General features: G+C 36.4%; 1 protein-coding gene across 11 annotated transcripts in view; it reads right to left on the bottom strand.

Annotated features, from left to right (window-relative positions):
• Ack-like (activated Cdc42 kinase-like) overlaps positions 1–18,711 on the bottom strand; it is a 276,769-nt gene that overhangs the window by 75,725 nt on the left and 182,333 nt on the right. For all 11 annotated transcript variants that reach the window (XR_008407684.2, XM_053782702.2, XM_053782704.2 and 8 more), the window contains 9 exons: positions 16,655–16,845; positions 15,844–15,981; positions 15,446–15,640; positions 14,999–15,148; positions 14,476–14,624; positions 11,098–11,238; positions 10,774–10,933; positions 7,104–7,220; positions 4,842–4,960 (listed from right to left, as the gene is read on the bottom strand). Coding sequence is in view for 10 of the 11 variants with exons in the window: in XM_053782702.2 (XP_053638677.1) it covers positions 4,842–4,960; positions 7,104–7,220; positions 10,774–10,933; positions 11,098–11,238; positions 14,476–14,624; positions 14,999–15,148; positions 15,446–15,640; positions 15,844–15,981; positions 16,655–16,747 (1,262 nt within the window). In the remaining variant the exon portion in view is untranslated. The remainder of the gene's footprint in view (positions 1–4,841; positions 4,961–7,103; positions 7,221–10,773; positions 10,934–11,097; positions 11,239–14,475; positions 14,625–14,998; positions 15,149–15,445; positions 15,641–15,843; positions 15,982–16,654; positions 16,846–18,711) is intronic.

Consider the following 18,711-nt stretch of genomic DNA (forward strand, 5'->3'; position numbering starts at 1 on the left):
AAACAAAAAATAGAAGACTTACTATTATGCAGACTACTACAATACTGTAATAATTGTATAAATAACATCAACCCATTCATAACTGCATATTAGAATGGCTAGTTGGACATTTATTGGACAATGGCATCATTTGTTTACTTTTGAACATTGGCAAAAATCAAACATTTCTCATACTTTGAGCACCATTTCTAGGTTCTTTTTATAGTAAAATCAATCAAAATCACCTCTATTTCTATAATATGTTTTCCATTCTATCAAATGAGACCAAGAAAACGAGAATACAACCATAAATACTATACGAAAATAGACCACAAAGTCGGCATTTTAATTAATAAAAACGGTCAGAGTTTTTTTTTCTCATTATGCACTGCATGCTCCAGGATTTTTTTTATATGGTGCACACTGACCACACAGACCCATTCTCTCACATGTGGGCCTACCAGCTTTCTCCTGCTTGATTTGAAGTCACTAGAATTTATGAGTATATTTACGTCAAACACGGTACCTTGTAAGACGTATAGATACGGCCGCGACAGTCAAAGGGTTAAAAGAGGAGTGTTAATATGACATTACATCAGTGAATCCTTGGTGTTTGCCGCACTGTTTGCTCTAGCTGGAGCTCAATTTAACTTGCGCTCCCACAAGGTACTAAGTGATCCAAGATTTTTTTAATACTGCGCACGCTGAGATACTGACAAGGCATCTCAGGCCAATCGTGCCAAATTTGAAGGAAGGAAAAATAAAACATACATATACGTAAGAACGTATATATATGTTTGGACCGTTTAAGAGTTAATCCATCTATGATGGGTAACTGTAGAAAATTATTCTTTTTGTATGTAAGTAAGTTTATTCAGGTATACAGAAATAGTTACATAGATTATCATGCATAGCTGCAAATGAGTAAAGTACCTAGGATAACCCAAAATGATGTTACATGAGAATGGGAGTGTTCCTCTTTATTTATTCCTCCATATCAATGTAGAGACAACTTGTACACAACGTAACTTTTACACAAACCAGACGTGTACACTTTGTTTACAAAACTGGCATTCGCCTGGTTTGTTTACATAATGCTGTGCCTGTCCTCCCTCATGTACTCATTCTCTCTCTCTCTCTCTCATTTATTCGTTTTATCTTGTTTACTCACCTCTGACCCCTACATTAAGACTACAAATATTTTAAGATAAGTAATGAGTGAACTGTATATGCATTTTATCGCTCTGGGATGTTTAAATGTCAGAATATTATGTTTGGGTGGGTTGGCTTGGCTGGCTACCATACATACTACACTTGATTTCTTAAAATAAATACTACTCATCTCACCCTACATTAAGACTACAAATATTTAAGGTAAGTAATGAGTAAAGAGTAATAAGTAATAAGTAAAAGTAAGGTGATGAGGGTATCAAATGATTTAGATAAAGAAAAATTGGATATCAAATTGGGGAGGAGGAGTATGGAAGAAGTGAATGTTTTCAGATACTTGGGAGTTGACGTGTCGGCGGATGGATTTATGAAGGATGAGGTTAATCATAGAATTGATGAGGGAAAAAAGGTGAGTGGTGCGTTGAGGTATATGTGGAGTCAAAAAACGTTATCTATGGAGGCAAAGAAGGGAATGTATGAAAGTATAGTAGTACCAACACTCTTATATGGATGTGAAGCTTGGGTGGTAAATGCAGCAGCGAGGAGACGGTTGGAGGCAGTGGAGATGTCCTGTCTAAGGGCAATGTGTGGTGTAAATATTATGCAGAAAATTCGGAGTGTGGAAATTAGGAGAAGGTGTGGAGTTAATAAAAGCATTAGTCAGAGGGCAGAAGAGGGGTTGTTGAGGTGGTTTGGTCATTTAGAGAGAATGGATCAAAGTAGAATGACATGGAAAGCATATAAATCTATAGGGGAAGGAAAGAGCGGTAGGGGTCGTCCTCGAAAGGGTTGGAAAGAGGGGGTAAAGGAGGTTTTGTGGGCGAGGGGCTTGGACTTCCAGCAAGCGTGCATGAGCGTGTTAGATAGGAGTGAATGGAGACGAATGATACTTGGGACCTGACGATCTGTTGGAGTGTGAGCAGGGTAATATTTAGTGAAGGGATTCAGGGAAACCGGTTATTTTCATATAGTCGGACTTGAGTCCTGGAAATGGGAAGTACAATGCCTGCACTTTAAAGGAGGGGTTTGGGATATTGGCAGTTTGGAGGGATATGTTGTGTATCTTTATACGTATATGCTTCTAAACTGTTGTATTCTGAGCACCTCTGCAAAAGCAGTGATAATGTGTGAGTGTGGTGAAAGTGTTGAATGATGATGAAAGTATTTTCTTTTTGGGGATTTTCTTTCTTTTTTTGGGTCACCCTGCCTCGGTGGGAGACGACCGACTTGTTGAGAAAAAAAAAAAAAAAAAAAAAAAAAAAGTAATGAGTGAACTGTATATGCATTTCATCGCTCTGGGATGCTTAAATGTCATATAATATTGTGTGGGTGGAATGGCCTGGTATGGTAACCTGGCTGACTACCATACACACCACACTTGATTTCTTACAATAACTACTACTCACATAATAATATTAAGGAATTCTCGTGTTTTCCTTACTTTTCGTTAAGTTAATTCGCCAGATTTCTTTCTTCTAACCATGGGTCCTAAGAAAGCAAGTGCAAAGGACAGTGCCGAGAAGAAAAAGAGGATGATTTGCATGGAATTAAAGCAAATCATTGATAAGCACGAACCAGGTACATAGTGTAATGAGATAAACATAAAAATTGTACATAGCGACCACTCTCCGCCATCCACATAATGACATATTTTATTCATTCTAGAGTACATATCAGGTTTCTAAGTTATTTATATTGTTTATTATGTCATATTAGATGAATTGTGACAAATAATTATTCCGTAGAGTTGATATTGGGGTTATTTTGTCATGCCTCCTGAGAGCAGGAATTCAGCTGGAATGAATTAATTGCATTTCAATTAATTTAAATGAGGAAAATTGACCCAGCATACGAACAAATCAGGATACGAACAAGTCCACGGAACGGATTAAATTCGTAAGCTGAGGTTCCACTGTAAATGGAATAGGTAGTAAGTTATTAAATGCTGTAACGAGTTTTTATGAGGATAGTGAGGCTCAGGTTAGGGTGTGAAGAAGAGAGGGAGATTACTTCCTGGTAAAAGTAGGTCTTAGACAGGGATGTGTAATGTCACCATGGTCGTTTAATATATTTACAGATGGGGTTGTAAAAGAAGTAAATGCTAGGGTGTTTGGGAGAGGGGTGGGATTAAATTATGGGGAATCAAATACAAAATGGGAGTTGACACAGTTATTTTTTGCTGATGATACTGTGCTTATGGGTGAGTCTAAAGATAAGTTGCAAAGGTTAGTGGACGAGTTTGGGAGGATGTGTAAAGGTAGAAAGTTGAAAGTGAACATAGATAAGAGTAAGGTGATGAGGGTATCAAATGATTTAGATAAAGAAAAATTGGATATCACATTGGAGAGAAGGAGTATGGAAGAAGTGAATGTTTTCAGATATTTGGGAGTTGATGTGTCAGCAGATGGATTTATGAAGAATGAGGTTAACCATAGAATTGATGAGGGAAAAAAGTGAGTGGTGTGTTAAGGTATATGTGGAGACAAAAAAATTCATCAATGGAGGCAAAGGGAAAGTAAATGCAGCAGCAAGGAGACGGTTCGAGGCAGTGGAGATGTCCTGTCTAAGGGCAATGTGTGGTGTAAATATTAGGCAGAAAATTCAGTGTGGAAATTAGGAGAAGGTGTGGAGTTAATAAAAGTATTAGTCAGAGGGCTGAAGAGGGGTTGTTGAGGTGGTTTGGTCATTTAGAGAGAATGGATCAAAGCAGAATGACATGGAGAGTGTATAAATCTGTACGGGAAGAAAGGCGGGGTAGGGGTCATCCTCGAAAAGGTTGAAGGGAGGGGGTAAAGGAGATTTTGTGGGCAAGAGGCTTGAACTTCGAGCAAGCATACATGAGTATCTTAGAAGCGAATGGAGACAAGTGGTATTTGGGACCCGACAAGCTGTTGGAGTGACAGCAGCATAATATTTAGTGAAGGGATTAAGGGAAACCGGTTATTTTTATATAGCTTGCACTTTAAAGGAGGGGTTTGGGATATTGGCAGTTTGGTGGGATGTGTAATAGGATGATACATATATAATTGGGACCCTGATATTGTAATTATTTCAGGTCACTTTTTATACTGTATCTTTACATATGCTTCTAAACTGTTGTATCTGGGAACCTCTGCAAAAACAGTGATTATGTACGAGTGAGGTGAAAGTGTTGAATGATGATGAAAGTATTTTTGTTTTAGGGATTTTCTTTCTTTTTGGGTCACCCTGCCTAAGTGGGAGATGGCCGACGTGTTGGAAAAAAAAAAAACTATAGTTTTACATACAGAAAAGGGATGATGAAATTCGAGGGGCCACTGTATTTATTAGTGTTTTGTTATGTGCTACCTAGCTGTACTTGCTGTTCTAGTTATCATTTGGTTCGTTATTCCTATACTGTATAACTATCTTCTCTTTTCGTTTCAAAGTGCTTCCAACCTCTCTTTTCTTTATAACATTTGCCTGCTCTTTTATTATTGTCTTCACTTTTGTATAGTGTGTTTATAACAACAAATGCACAAAAACAAGAAAAAATATTAACAAAATCAATATCAAGAATATCAGCACAATTGTACGGTTACATCAGATAATACTGTGACAAAATACTAACAAGAGAAATTGAAAAGCACCAATTACACAAGTCTGAGACTTATATAGATTCAGTTTTGTACTAATTTAGGGCAGTTCATCTAAATTAAAATCTGTACTCTTACCTCTTATCCAAGACTGTGATTACATCTCCTACACAATACTGAAGTCTGTCTCTTTTTCCCCCTGGTGTAGCAGGTGGGTCCTCACATTCTCTTACTACTTGAACTTGCTCTGGTTTACACTGGCAATTGTGAAGGATTAAAACATATAATTTATTTTGTTTTCACTAATAAGCTGATTAAAGATAGAGCATTAAACATTGGACAGAAAGTGCATAAAATACCAACATAATGGAATAAAGAGACAAATGCAATGCTGTATGTGACCTTATCAAGGCATGAACAGATCCACCTTGAGCAAGATGATGATTCTATATATGGGGAGCATGGTGACAAGTTAGATGAGATGCAGAGATTAAAAACAGGTTTCTCTCTTTTTCCACAGTTAAACAGTATTTAAAAATAAAATAAAATAAAGGAGGGCTATACTCATGAAGAAGCAATGTAGGTGTCTGTTTGATCTGCATTTAATATGAAATGATTTGATAACTTTTTTTTATTTAAAAAAAATACAATAATTAAATGCATTAAATAAAAAATTAATAAAAAAAATTAAGCCATTAAATAAATCAAAACAGACTGACACTGACAGCCTCATCATAATTTCCATACAGCATGACAGGAAAATGGAGAACTACCACAAAACTAACAAAATATCTACATCAGCATAATAGGTATTTTATAGATTAGGTGTCAAGTACCTAATGTAATTCAATGCACAATGATCTGCTGTTCTTAACCTTTTCATTGTCCAGACCCCCAAAATTAATTTTATTATTTTAAATTGCTCCCAGTGTCCACTTTAAAAAAAAAAAATCTTCTGGAATGGTAGAGAATCTTTTTCCGAAGGTAATGACACCAAAATTATGAAATTTGATGGAAAATTAAGTAAACACAAAGTTAGTAGTCCAGGGCACAATTTACACACTGGTGACTTAATAGACTTCAATTTCTATTTTAAGAAAATTCCATTCAACCAAATTCTTAGCTATTTCACTAGTACGTCTTCCATTCTATCGACTGAGCACAAGAAACTGCCCATTCAACTATTACAACACAGAATTTGGCCAATTTTACACTAAATTAAAAAAATACCAATTTAACCCTTAAATGGTCCAAATGTATATATACGTTTTTTTCAACATCTGAAAGTATGTAAAAAAATGTAGATTTTTTTTTGTTTTACATGTGAAAACGTGTAAAAAAAACTTTTATCTACCTTTTTTTTTCGTTATATTTGAAAATATGTAAAAAAAAGTAGATCTACTTTTGTAGCACCACGAATCTGAACGTCGATCTGTTTGGACCGTTTAAGGGTTAAAAATAAACAATGTAGATATTCCTGGCACTAAAACAACATTTCCTCTGTTCATTAATCTTATCCCCAGGCCTCTCCTATAATACACCTGCCTTCCATTTTGAATTCATAATCACAAAAATGGAAGATTTACCAGGAATGATTGGATATGGTTTACAGTGTCCCAATAATTGAATCAGACCTACTGAAAACCCATAAAGCAGACTGGGGGGTGTAGGGTGCCTTCCCCGTTCTCAGGAAAATCAGCAAAAAATTGAATGTTTGCACTACTTTGAACTGAATTTCAAGCTAATTCTGGTCTTGAAACCAACCAAAATTACCTTTATTTCAGTGGTATGTCTTCCATTCTATCAAATGATACAAAGAAACAGCCAACAAAACCATTAAACCCATCCTGGAAAATAACTCAGTCACTATGTATTTTAAAGCAAAGACTAGGTCTGAGTTTTGCTTTTCCTATCACACAATGCATGAGGCAGTATTGTGCACATTCACTGAACAGAAAATTCTCTCATATCTAGGCTAAAATTTACCGCTCACAGCTAATCTGAGTGAGTTGAGCTCATGACAGAATGAGGAACCCTGGCCTCAATGACAGTTCTAAATGGCATCCACTGAAAGGGTTAAGCCTGTTCATTGCCACTGTACACATTCCTAATAAAATTTCTTGCAGTTACTTATCGTATATCGCCATCTCAGCTGTCCTCCTCCCACTGCCATTATCCATTTGTTTAACTTAACCACACTATAGCTAACTATTCTCAATTATGTGAGTCACAGTTTTATGTAAACTGTATCTCCCCATAACAATACAGCCCCATTAAAATAATACACACTCATAAGATGGTTCATATTTACCGTTCTAACTCTTGATTTGTCATGCTGGTGCCACACCAGTAATTTAAATCTACACAATCACTTTATACTGCCTTAATTTTTTTACTCACATCTGGAAGAATATTCATAAGGTCAACAAACTTAGGCCTCTTTGCAGGATCATGTTGCCAACATTTAAGCATTATGGTATAATATTCTTTAGGGCATGCCTCTGGCTGTTCTAACCTCTGTAAAGAATAAAAAACTGTTAGACATGACAAATAAAAACTATGACTTACAATAATTATCTGATATTATATAACTGAAGAGTTGTTTTAATATTTTTGTAGTATGAAAAGAAATGTTGAAATAAAAGCTGAAGAATAAAAAAAAAATACTGAAAGACATACAGGAGGGCTCTGTTTGTGAGGCTCTATTGTTCATGACCCCCAAATGATAAGCAAAAATTGCCTGGGGGGGGGGGGGGGAGCATTCTTTTCAATTACTGAATGCATCTAAAATGCCTGATAACATGTTTACACTATCATATATTAAGTGCTCAATACAGCTAGACATAAAAGAAAGATAAAAAAGTAAAATAAATTACACATCACATACAATATTTACCTAAAAATACAGCACCGACTGTCCTTCTCTTATGCAACTGTTATACGAAAACAGCGATAATGGAAGAAAAAACAGAAAGAGCATTGAACATAATGAACAATGGCTCAAATGAAAGCTAACGAAAATGTGGAACACTGAAAAGAGGGAGTTGTATACACAGGGCCTTCCTGTACAGAAAATTGCGAAAACTTTACAGAAAGTCATGAAAGTAAAACACAAAGGGCTGAAAAATACTTGATAACATTGTTCAGTGAACATATTATACATTTTAGATATGCTGGTAATACCCAGATATGTGAAAACAAAATGTCTATTGAAACAGTATAAATGAATTACTTGTAAATTATTTTTTTTTTTATTAACACATTGACTGAATCCCACCAAGGAAGGGTGGCCCGAGAAAGAAAAACTTTCATCATCATTCACTCAATCACTGTCTTGCCAGAGGGGTGCTTTACACTTGTTATAAAACTGCAACATTAACATCCCTTGGGATGTTAGAGATGTAGAGAGAATGGAACAAAACAGAATGACTTCGAGAGTGTATAAATCTGTAATGGAGGGCAGGCGGGGTAGGGATCGGCCTAGGAAGGGTTGGAGGGAGGGGGTAAAGGAGGTTTTGTGTGCAAGGGGCATGGACTTCCAGCAGGCATGCGTGAGCGTGTTTGATAGGAGTGAATGGAGACAAATGGTTTTTAATACTTGACGTGCTGTTGGAGTGTGAGCAAAGTAACATTTATGAAGGGGTTCTGGGAAACCGGCAGGCCGGACTTGAGTCCTGGAGATGGGAAGTACAGTGCCTGCACTCTGAAGGAGGGGTGTTAATATTGCAGTTTAAAAACTGTAGTGTAAAGCACCCTTCTGGTAAGACAGTGATGGAGTGAATGATGGTGAAAGTTTTTATTTTTCGGGCCACCCTGCCTTGGTGGGAATCGGCCAGTGTGATAATAAAAAAAAAATAAAAAAAAAAATTAACATCCCTCCTTCAGAGTGTAGACACTGTACTTCCCATCTCTTGGACTCAAGTCTGGCCTGCCGGTTTCCCTGAATCCCTTCATAAATGTTACTTTGCTCACACTCCAACAGCACGTCAAGTATTAAAAACCATTTGTCTCCATTCACTCTTATCAAATACACTCATGCACGCTTGCTGGAAGTCCATGCCCCTTGCACACAAAACCTCCTTTACCCCCTCCCTCCAACCCTTCCTAGGCTGATCCCTACCCCGCCTGCCCTCCATTACAGATTTATACACTATCGAAGTCATTCTGTTTTGTTCCATTCTCTCTACATGTCCGAACTACCTCAACAACCCCTCCTCAGCCCTCTGAATAATAGTTTTGGTAATCCCACACCTCCTCCTAATTTCCAAAATATGAATTCTCTGCATTATATTCACACCACACATTGCCCTCAGACATGACATCTCCACTGCCTCTAGCCTTCTCCTCATTGCAACATTCATCACCCATGCTTCACACCCATACAAGAGTGTTGGTACAACTAACTCTCATACATTCCCCTCTTTGCTTCCATGGACAAAGTTCTTTGTCTCCACAGGCTCCTAAGTGCACCACTCGCCCTTTTACCCTCATCAATTCTATGATTCACCTCATCCTTCATAGACCTATCTGCTGACATGTCCACTCCTAAATATCTGAATACATTCACCTCCTCCATATTCTCTCCCTCCAATCTGATATCCAATCTTTCATCATCTAATCTTTTTATCCTCATAACCTTACTCTTTCGTATATTCACTTTTAATTTTCTTCTTTTACATACCCTACCAAATTCACCCACCAACCTCTGCAACTTCTCTTCAGAATCTCCCACAAGCACAATGTCATCAGCAAAGAACAACTGTGACAACTCCTCCTTTGTGTCTGATTCTTTATCTTTTAACTCCACCCCTTTTGCCAAGATCCCCACATTCACTTCTCTTGCAACCCCATCTATAAATATTATGAACAACCACGGTGACATCACACATCCTTGTCTAAGGCCTACTTTTACTGGGAAATAATCTCCCTCTCTCCTACATACTCTAACCTGAGCCTCACTATCCTCATAAAAACTCTTCACTGCTTTCAGTAACCTACCTCCCATACCATACATCTGCAACATCTACTATATTGCCCCCCTATCCACTCTGTCATATGCCTTTTCCAAATCCATAAATGCCACAAAAACCTCTTTAGCCTTATCTAAATACTGTTCACCTATATGTTTCACTGTAAACACCTGGTCTACACACCCCCTACCTTTCCTAAAGCCTCCTTGTTCATCTGCTATCCTACTCTCCGTCTTACTCTTAATTCTTTCAATGATAACTCTACCATACACTCTACCAGGTATACTCCACAGACTTATTACCCTATAATTTTTGCACTCTCTTTTATCCCCTTTGCCTTTATACAAAGGAACTATGCATGCTCTCTGCCAATCCCTAGGTACTTACCCTCTTCCATACATTTATTAAATAACAGCACGAACCACTCCTGCTTTTAACATTTCTATCTTTATCCCATCTATTCCAGCTGCCTTACCTCCTTTCATTCTACCCACTGTCTCACAAACTTTCCCCACACTCACAACTGGCTCTTCCTCACTCCTACAAGATGTTATACCTCCTTGCCCTAAACATGAAATCACAGCTTCCCTATCTTCATCAAAATTTAACAATTCCTCAAAATATTCCCTCCATCTTCCCGATACCTCTAACTCTCCATTTAATAACTCTCCTCTCCTATTTTTTAACTGTCAAATCCATTTTTTCCCTAGGCTACTTGTAAATATAGAAATAAATACTAACATTATGAGAAAATCAAATGAACTGCAGGTATACAAAATATTACTGTACAGGTTCCTAAACATACATACTGACAATAAATGAATGAATGTTTGAATGAATGAAAAGATCTCTAAGAGTTCACTGGCTTATATCTTCAAGAAAAGAAATAAAACTGTCATCTAACTCTGTATAATTATACAGTGAAGAAAAAAAAAAAGGTATATACATGTAATTCATGGTGTGGAAATATTACTTCTGATGCCTATGTAATAACAGACAGAATACTTAAGGTCAAAGTTAATGCAAAGGCAACAAAACTATAAATTACAGGAAATACACTAAAATTTTGAAATTCACTATAAGGTTCTCCATGAACTAACCTGAAAATTTGGCTCATCAATGGCTTCTAAAATCTGCTGGCCAGTAAGGGCAGCCCATGGTTGGAATCCATAACTAAACATTTCCCACAGTGTCACACCAAATGCCCAAACATCCGAAGCAGAAGTAAATCTCAAGTAGTTAATACACTCAGGAGCACACCTATGTATGTTTAATATAAAATATTTATTAATAAAAAGTATTTCATGACACAAAAATAAAAAAAAAAATAGCAAAGCACTATTATTTTCATTACTCAATTAATATTATCTCAAATGCTTTACTTTGATTCTCATCAAAAACAAACAGGTACATACAAGACTTACCATGCTATTGGGAGTTTCAAATTTACATTAAAATTTGTTTGGTAATAATCTTTTCCCACTCCTAACGCTCTTGATAGTCCAAAATCTGATATTTTTATTTTGTTTTTTGAGAAAACCAAAATGTTTCTTGCTGCCAAATCTCTGGAAAGAATTTTTTTCATATATTAGAATTAATGCATCTGAAATTGTTAGTGATCAGCTTTAAGTAAACACAGTAATTAGCTCGAGATCTAAAATTCACTTATTCAAGCACTACTTTTGTCGTAAAAATATTATACTTAAATTCATTACTTACCTAATAGTTCCATTCTTGTCTTCTCGATTAAGTGAGCCATTTTTAGCACTTGGATCAGAAAAGAATATGAAGAATTTTCCCAAATATTTCAGACTAGTAGTTCCCCATGGAAGTACTGTCACATAAAATGAGGACTTCCTTTGCCAACGAGTATTCACTTTCATTTTCTTCACACACATTATTTTTAAAACCCTTTACATCATTCCACTTTTCCTACCAAGTTTTTCCCCCTTTTCTATTTCTTTACTTCTTACACCCCTCTTCTTACTCGTGAGGTTAATCCTAATATTTTAAAAATCTTTTTTTTTTTTTTCAAACAAGTCGGCCATCTTCCACTGAGAAAGGGTGACCCAAAAAAGAAACACTTTCACTATCATTTTACACTTTTGCCATCATTCACGCAATATCATCATCCTTGCAGAGGCACCCAGATATGAGTTTAGATGTCACTCCCAATAGCTAATATCCCAAACAACTCCTTCAAAGTGCAGGTATAGTATTTCCCACCTCCAGGACTCAAGTCCGGCTAACTGGTTTCCCTGAATCCTTTCACAAAATATTACCCTGCTCACACTCCAACAGCTTGTCAGGTTCCAAAAACCATTCATTTCCATTCACTCCTATTTAACATGCTCACACATGCCTGCTGCATGTCCAGGCCACTGGCACACAAAACATCTTTTACTTCCCTCTCTCCGTGGGAGAGTAGAGAAGAATCCTTCCTCTGTAAGCCATGTGTATCATAAGAGGTGACTAAAATGCTGGAAGCAAGGGGCTAGTAGCCCCCTTCTCTTGTATAAATTACTTAATGTAAAAAAAAAAAGAGAAAACTTTGTTTCTTCTTTTTTTGGGGTCACCCTGCCTCAGTGGGAGACAGCCATTGTGTTAAAAAGAAGGTGATTCACTTCATATACATAATGACATGTGTTGAGTTCTTTCTCATATATTTCAAGTGTTCCTTCAAAAGTCTTAAAACATTTTAAGGTATTTGAAATATCTGACAAACTGCCTACCGTACATGAAAGAGAAATTCCCCCCAAAAAGGACAAAATAAAGTTTCTGAGAGACACTTTAATCATATAGTACCTAATCTCTTGGATATTAAGCCAAGTATCATCCCCTAAGCAAATAAATATTAAAGCTGAAAAAAAAAAAAAAAAAAAAAAAAAAGTTGGATATACTGTATTCATAAATGTAAACAAGGAAGCTAAGTATATTTGTAAGTGAAAGTAAAAATCTGAGGATTTTTATAAGTGACTCCATGGGGAAGTGGAACAGAATTCTTCCTTTATAAGCCATGTGTGTTGTAAGAGGCGACTAAATGCCGGAAGCAAGAGGCTAGTAACCCCCTTCTGTATATATTACTAAATTTAAAAGGAGACTTTCGTTTTTCCTTTTGGGCCACCCTACCTCGGTGAAATGTGGCTGGTTTGCTGAAAGAAGAAAGATATAGAAGAGTGCAAGGAAAAAAAATGGGTGTATGTAGAATAAAAAAAAAAAAAAATTGAAAAGTTCAGATAAAAAATCAAGAATATCTAGAAGAGATTCAAGGAAACTGGTTACCCAGACTGAAGTCCTGGATGTGGAAAATACAATGCCAGCACACTGGAGGATTAGTGAGGATGTAGCAGTTCAGAGAGTCAATGAATTGTTTTCATGAACTTCTGGCAAGACAGCCACTGAATGAATAATGTATTTCCTTCTTTGGATCACCCTACTTTGGGAGGGAATTGATAATGTGGTAAAAATGTTAGTATATACACTCAGAAAATTACATAAAGTTTGGATGCATCTAGAAGATTGCAAGTAAGCTACTGACTATATTCTGACAGAGCACATGTAAAAAATGCTGGGCGTATTTAGAAGAGGCCAAGTAAAAATTTTAGTATATAAAAAAAGAAATGTACAGTATGTAAAAAGCAGGGTATATTTAAAAGGTACTGTGAGTATGGAGCTGGGTTATGCAGTGAAGATGGAGTAGGAAAAGTAACAGATAGCCATTCAAAAATCATAGCAGAGACAGTAAATGACAAGTTGCAAATAATCAAAAAAAAATAAAAAATAAGAGAGGAAAACGATTGTTTAACTTCGTCAATACAAGTAATGCTTGTAAACATTATTAGTACTACAACTTTTGAGTTTGCTACAGCACAAAAATACAGTTGTTTTCATATAACCTTTTTTTTTTTCAACAAACCGGCCATATCCCACCAAGGCAGGGTGGCCCAAAAAGAAAAATGAAAGTTTCTCTTTTTAAATTTAGTAATTTATACAGGAGAAGGGGTTACTAGGCCCTTGCTCCCGGCATTTTAGTCGCCTCTTACAACACGCATGGCTTACGCAGGAAGAATTCTGTTCCACTTCCCCATGGAGATAAGAGGAAATAAACAAGAACTAGAAAGAAAATAATAAAAAAAAAAAAACAGAGGGGTGTGTATATATATGCTTGTACATGTATGTGTAGTGTGACCTAAGTGTAAGTAGAAATAGCAATACGTACCTGAAATCTTGCATGTTTATGAGACAGAAAAAAGACACCAGCAATCCTACCATCATGTAAAACAATTACATGTTTCCGTTTTACACTCACTTGACAGGACGGTAGTACCTCCCTGGGCGGTTGCTGTCTACCAACCTACTACCTAGATATAACCTATATGTCAGTTTTTATCCAGGTGCCAAATAAAGCTGACAATGATTTTTGCTGTGCTATTCACAGAGTGAGTTAATGTAACAGTTTACAAGAGGAGGTAGTAAGTGCTATAACCACTGGTAACTTTAAAAACATTATAACAGACAAAAATGCTTAAGACCAAACATGATGTTAACTCTGCTCCTGGAGCTATGAGCAAGTGATCATAATAGTATGTACTTCAGACCAAAGTAATGTAACATTAGTAAAAGTAAGCATTAGCATTTGATAATACAGCTTTTATAAAAAGTACTAACTGAAAAATCCCCTTTTTTAATTAATTATAAAAACATTTTATAAGTTAATTTTATGAAATGGGAATCTCCAACATGAAGAATAACATACTACACTGCAACTAAAATACAGCAAAGAAGGAACTAATTTATCTTACCTGTGTATAAGTCTCTTGCCTTCAAGGTAAGACATACCATCACAGATCTGAATAGAAAAGTGACAGAGTGATGTGACTGGGAAGCTTACTCTCAGAGAGGGCTCTTTGATGCATTCCAGCAATGATCGCAAAGGAGCCAGTTCCGTTACCTAAGTTAAGAATGTACACAGTATTACATTTTGTAATTCATTTGTAAAGTGAAATATGGTGCAAGAAATCTTAATTTAACAATCCTGATGTTTGTGATAAGATGCACTTTATTTAGCTCATAAAATAATAGATGAATAACAGATACAGGCATTATAAGTTAAAAAAAAAACTAGTATTTAGTATCTGGTTTTGAGTTGGTAACTTTATAAACAAAAATTATCACAGCATACATTATATTGCAGTAAAAAATAATAGTTAAGCAATAAATAGTTTAAGCATTATAATTTTCCAGTTAAACCTTTATAATAAATTATGAAAAAAAATCAACCTATCTTGAAGCAGCTGCCAATATTACAAAATAAAAAATCCTCACCAACATAAGAGCATTAGTATCAAGTACAACACCATAGAGTCGAACAATATGCTCAGAGTCTATGGTGTGCATGATGGCGGCTTCCTTCAGGAACTCCATGGGCTGTGTCTGCATCCTCTCTTTGCTTAGGCATTTGATGGCTACCTGAATCTATAGGAAAATAAGAAGATACAACTTCAATAAACCATTCATTACCTAATGCAGTATACCCACTGGAAACATCTGAGTGCTCATATAAACCTCCCTCTATCCAACTTAGCAAAAAAATACCATTTATTCACTGTTGCTTCACTCTTAGTTACATGTTACCTTCCTTTCTTCCAAAAGATAAATTAAGCATCTGGTTTATTATACCGTAATAGTTTTCTTCACTTTATTTAAATTATGTACAAGGTGAATTTGATATAACTTAGCGGATACAGAAACCAATGTTTTATGATTACTTACTCTCTCTCCTTCTTCATTGGTCCAAACCCCTTGTTGGACTACACCAAACTCCCCAACACCCAACTCTTTGTTGATGACAATGGCATCAGCAGGAATGATGTGTTTACTGGGAACACGAACACTAGGACGGTCTCCAGCATCATCTGGCACTACTACTTCTGGAGAGTCTAAGCCATCTTTACGTATTAATAAAATCTGAAAGACACACCAGCTATGTATATGGATTTCATTCTGTGTGAAAATTGCAATTATTATACTCGAATATAAATAAAATGTCTGCAAGATATCAATGCCACAAATACAGAACTAAGTGAAAATATGGAAATACAAAATTATAAAAAGAACTGAAATAGTGGTTGCTGAAATTTTGAAGCATAACCTGTCAGCAATACACCAACCTTTTTGAACTTTGACAGATAAGTCTGTGGACAATACTTATGAAAGTACTTCTTAAGCCGGCGAATTTCTGGACGTGACATTCCCATGGCTTGTAGATCTTCATCAGCTACAAATTTTATTTGGCCTACATTTTGCACCTGTTGAGAAAAGTGTAAAAATGCTAAATACAGTTCATTACAGTACAGAGTAAATTTTACCTTAAGAGTTGGTTCAGTAAAAAATGAATAAGAGAAACATGATTCAAGGATACCCATACCAAGGAGAACAAAAATTGTACACAATCTCTAAAATTCACCGTGTAATGTTTTAAAGCATTTGGAATGTACCTCACACACAAATTAAAATGTATGAGAAAGAGGGCATATTGCAGTCTTTAATTAAGACTGAACTTTTGAGGCTCATGCAGGCAGTGTCAGATAAACCCAGGTTGCAATAACTACATAAGATTGTGGGCTATCAGTAGAGATAGCTAAAATGATTAGGCAATTAGCAAAGAAGCCTCATCTTAGGTCTTAGCTAATAGTAGTGCTACTGTATATTATCAACACTGGCCACTAGTAACCCAGAGTGAAAATTAGGAATCTTTCAACTTAAAAGGTCTAGTAAAAAAAAAATAAACCAGAAATCAACTAACCAGATTGTTATATAAATGTAATGTAAAGGAAGTAGTAATGTATATACACTATACATACTGCACTGGGTAAAGGAAAAAATGTAAAGAATGCAAGTTCATAGGAGATAAAAAATTACAAGAAACAGATGCTTCACATCAAATCCCAAGCAACCAGCTATGTCCTGTCCCTTTCATACCTTAAGAGTATTCTTGAAATTGTTGAAGTAGTGTTGAAGTTCAGCTTCAGTGAGGAACTCATAGAGTCCCGGTCCTCGTTGGATGGAAGTCATAGTTGTAGTAAGAAAAAGAACTAGTCTCGAAGTGGTGGTGATAACAAGTACAAGTTACCACCCTCGTATCTTGCTACCTCAGCACCATTTCACCGATGCTGCAATAATAGAAATCCTCATAAACGACAAGCTTTTACAGTAACTATGGATATAAAGATAATTAAAATCACATAAAAGGATAATGAAATGTGCAAATCATCACACCGGTGGAGAATGGAATTAAGACCTTTCTTGACCACTATCTCACAGGGTCCTCCTCATGAACCTACAATATAAAATCAAGAGCCATGAAAATCAGTTTACTCAACCCTACCTAACTAATACAGTGGAACCCTGGATTTCATCTGCACCGGATATCGTATGATTCGGATTTCGACCACTGTTTTTGGTGAAATTTTGCTCTGGATTTTGTACCTCGTCCCAGAAATCATCTGTATCAGACGCGACCACCCAAGACGCCGCCACTCGTGCATGTGTCTCAGTCTGGCTCTGTCACTGGTTGAGTGAGCATTCATCCAAAACATTTTGCAATAATCCATTTTTTTTGTGCTTCTTTATTGAGTGCTTGGAGAAAATTGTGGCCGGAACGTGTCCTCGACAAAGAATTTGAAGGATTTGAGGCCGACCCTGTCGACCCTATGCCTGTTGTGGAATCTAGTGTGTCTTTGGGGAAGTTCATGGGGTTGGATGTGAGTGGCCAGGATGTGGAAGAGTTGGTGGAGGACCAAAGGGAAGAGCTAACCACTGAAGAGAGCTGCAACACCTTCATCTGGAACAGCTACAGACCACAGCTGAGGAAACTGCTTCAGAGGGTGAGGAAGAGAGAGGGGAGAAGGTGCCTTCTTCAGTGATTAAGGACATCTGTGCAAAGTGGAATGAAGTGCAAACTTTTGTAGAAAAATATCACCCTGACCAAGCTGATACAAGCCATATCTGCAACATGTTCAGTGACAATACCTTGTCCCATTTTAGGCAAATCTTAAAGATGCCAGAAATAGATTTCTAGTGTGACAGGGGTCCAGTGCCAGTAAAAGATAAAGAAGGGAACCCCAGATAGGACTTTGATCCCTAAAGTCCTTATGGAGGGGGAGTCCCCTTCCAAAAAATAACCTCTGCTCCTCCTCCCTCTCCCCTCCTCACTGTCCATACCCCAACAAGAGTCTTCAATGAAGGTAAGTGTGATGTTAAATGTTCATTTATCAATTTCATTAATCATTGATATTTCTTTCTCATTGTTTTCTGTATGTAAAACTATAATTATTCTTTAAAAATGTATTTTTTGTTAATATTTTTGGGTGTCTGGAACAGATTAACCCTTTCAGGGTCCGTCCCATAGATCTATGGCTTTACATTCAGGGTCCAAAACGTAGATCTACGCCATCAGCTCAGCTCACTCTGATAAACTGTGAGTGGTACATTTGGGCCTAGATATGAGAGAATACATCTGGTATGTGTGCACCACATAAAACAAATCCTGCAGCACACTGTGTATAATGAGAGAAAAAAAACTGAGACCATGATTTTCGATTAAAACAGCGGCTTTGCAGTGTTTTTTCGTTTGTTTTTTATAATTGTATTTGCGATTTCTTGGTCTCATTTGATAGAATGGAAGACATATTACAGAAATAGAGATGATTTTGACTGGTTTTAGCACTGGAAATGGCTTGAAACTGAGCTCAAAGTAGTGGAAATGTTAAATTTTTGCCGATGTTCAAGAGTAAACAAACGACCTCACACGTCTAATACACGCCAGCTGGTGGGTCTAATATACATTCACAAATGTGGTGATGATATTTATACAATTATTATAATATTACATAACAGTAAATCTTCTATTTTTTGGTGTGAATAAAAATTCATTATGTGAATAAAAAATAAAAATGGAATTTATTTGTAAAGCCTCAAAATGTAACTAATGAACAGAGGAAATGTTAGTTTAGTGCCAGGAATACTTACATTGTTTA

Source organism: Cherax quadricarinatus, chromosome 28 (assembly GCF_038502225.1).
Source record: "Cherax quadricarinatus isolate ZL_2023a chromosome 28, ASM3850222v1, whole genome shotgun sequence".
NCBI classification, from domain to species: domain Eukaryota; kingdom Metazoa; phylum Arthropoda; class Malacostraca; order Decapoda; family Parastacidae; genus Cherax; species Cherax quadricarinatus.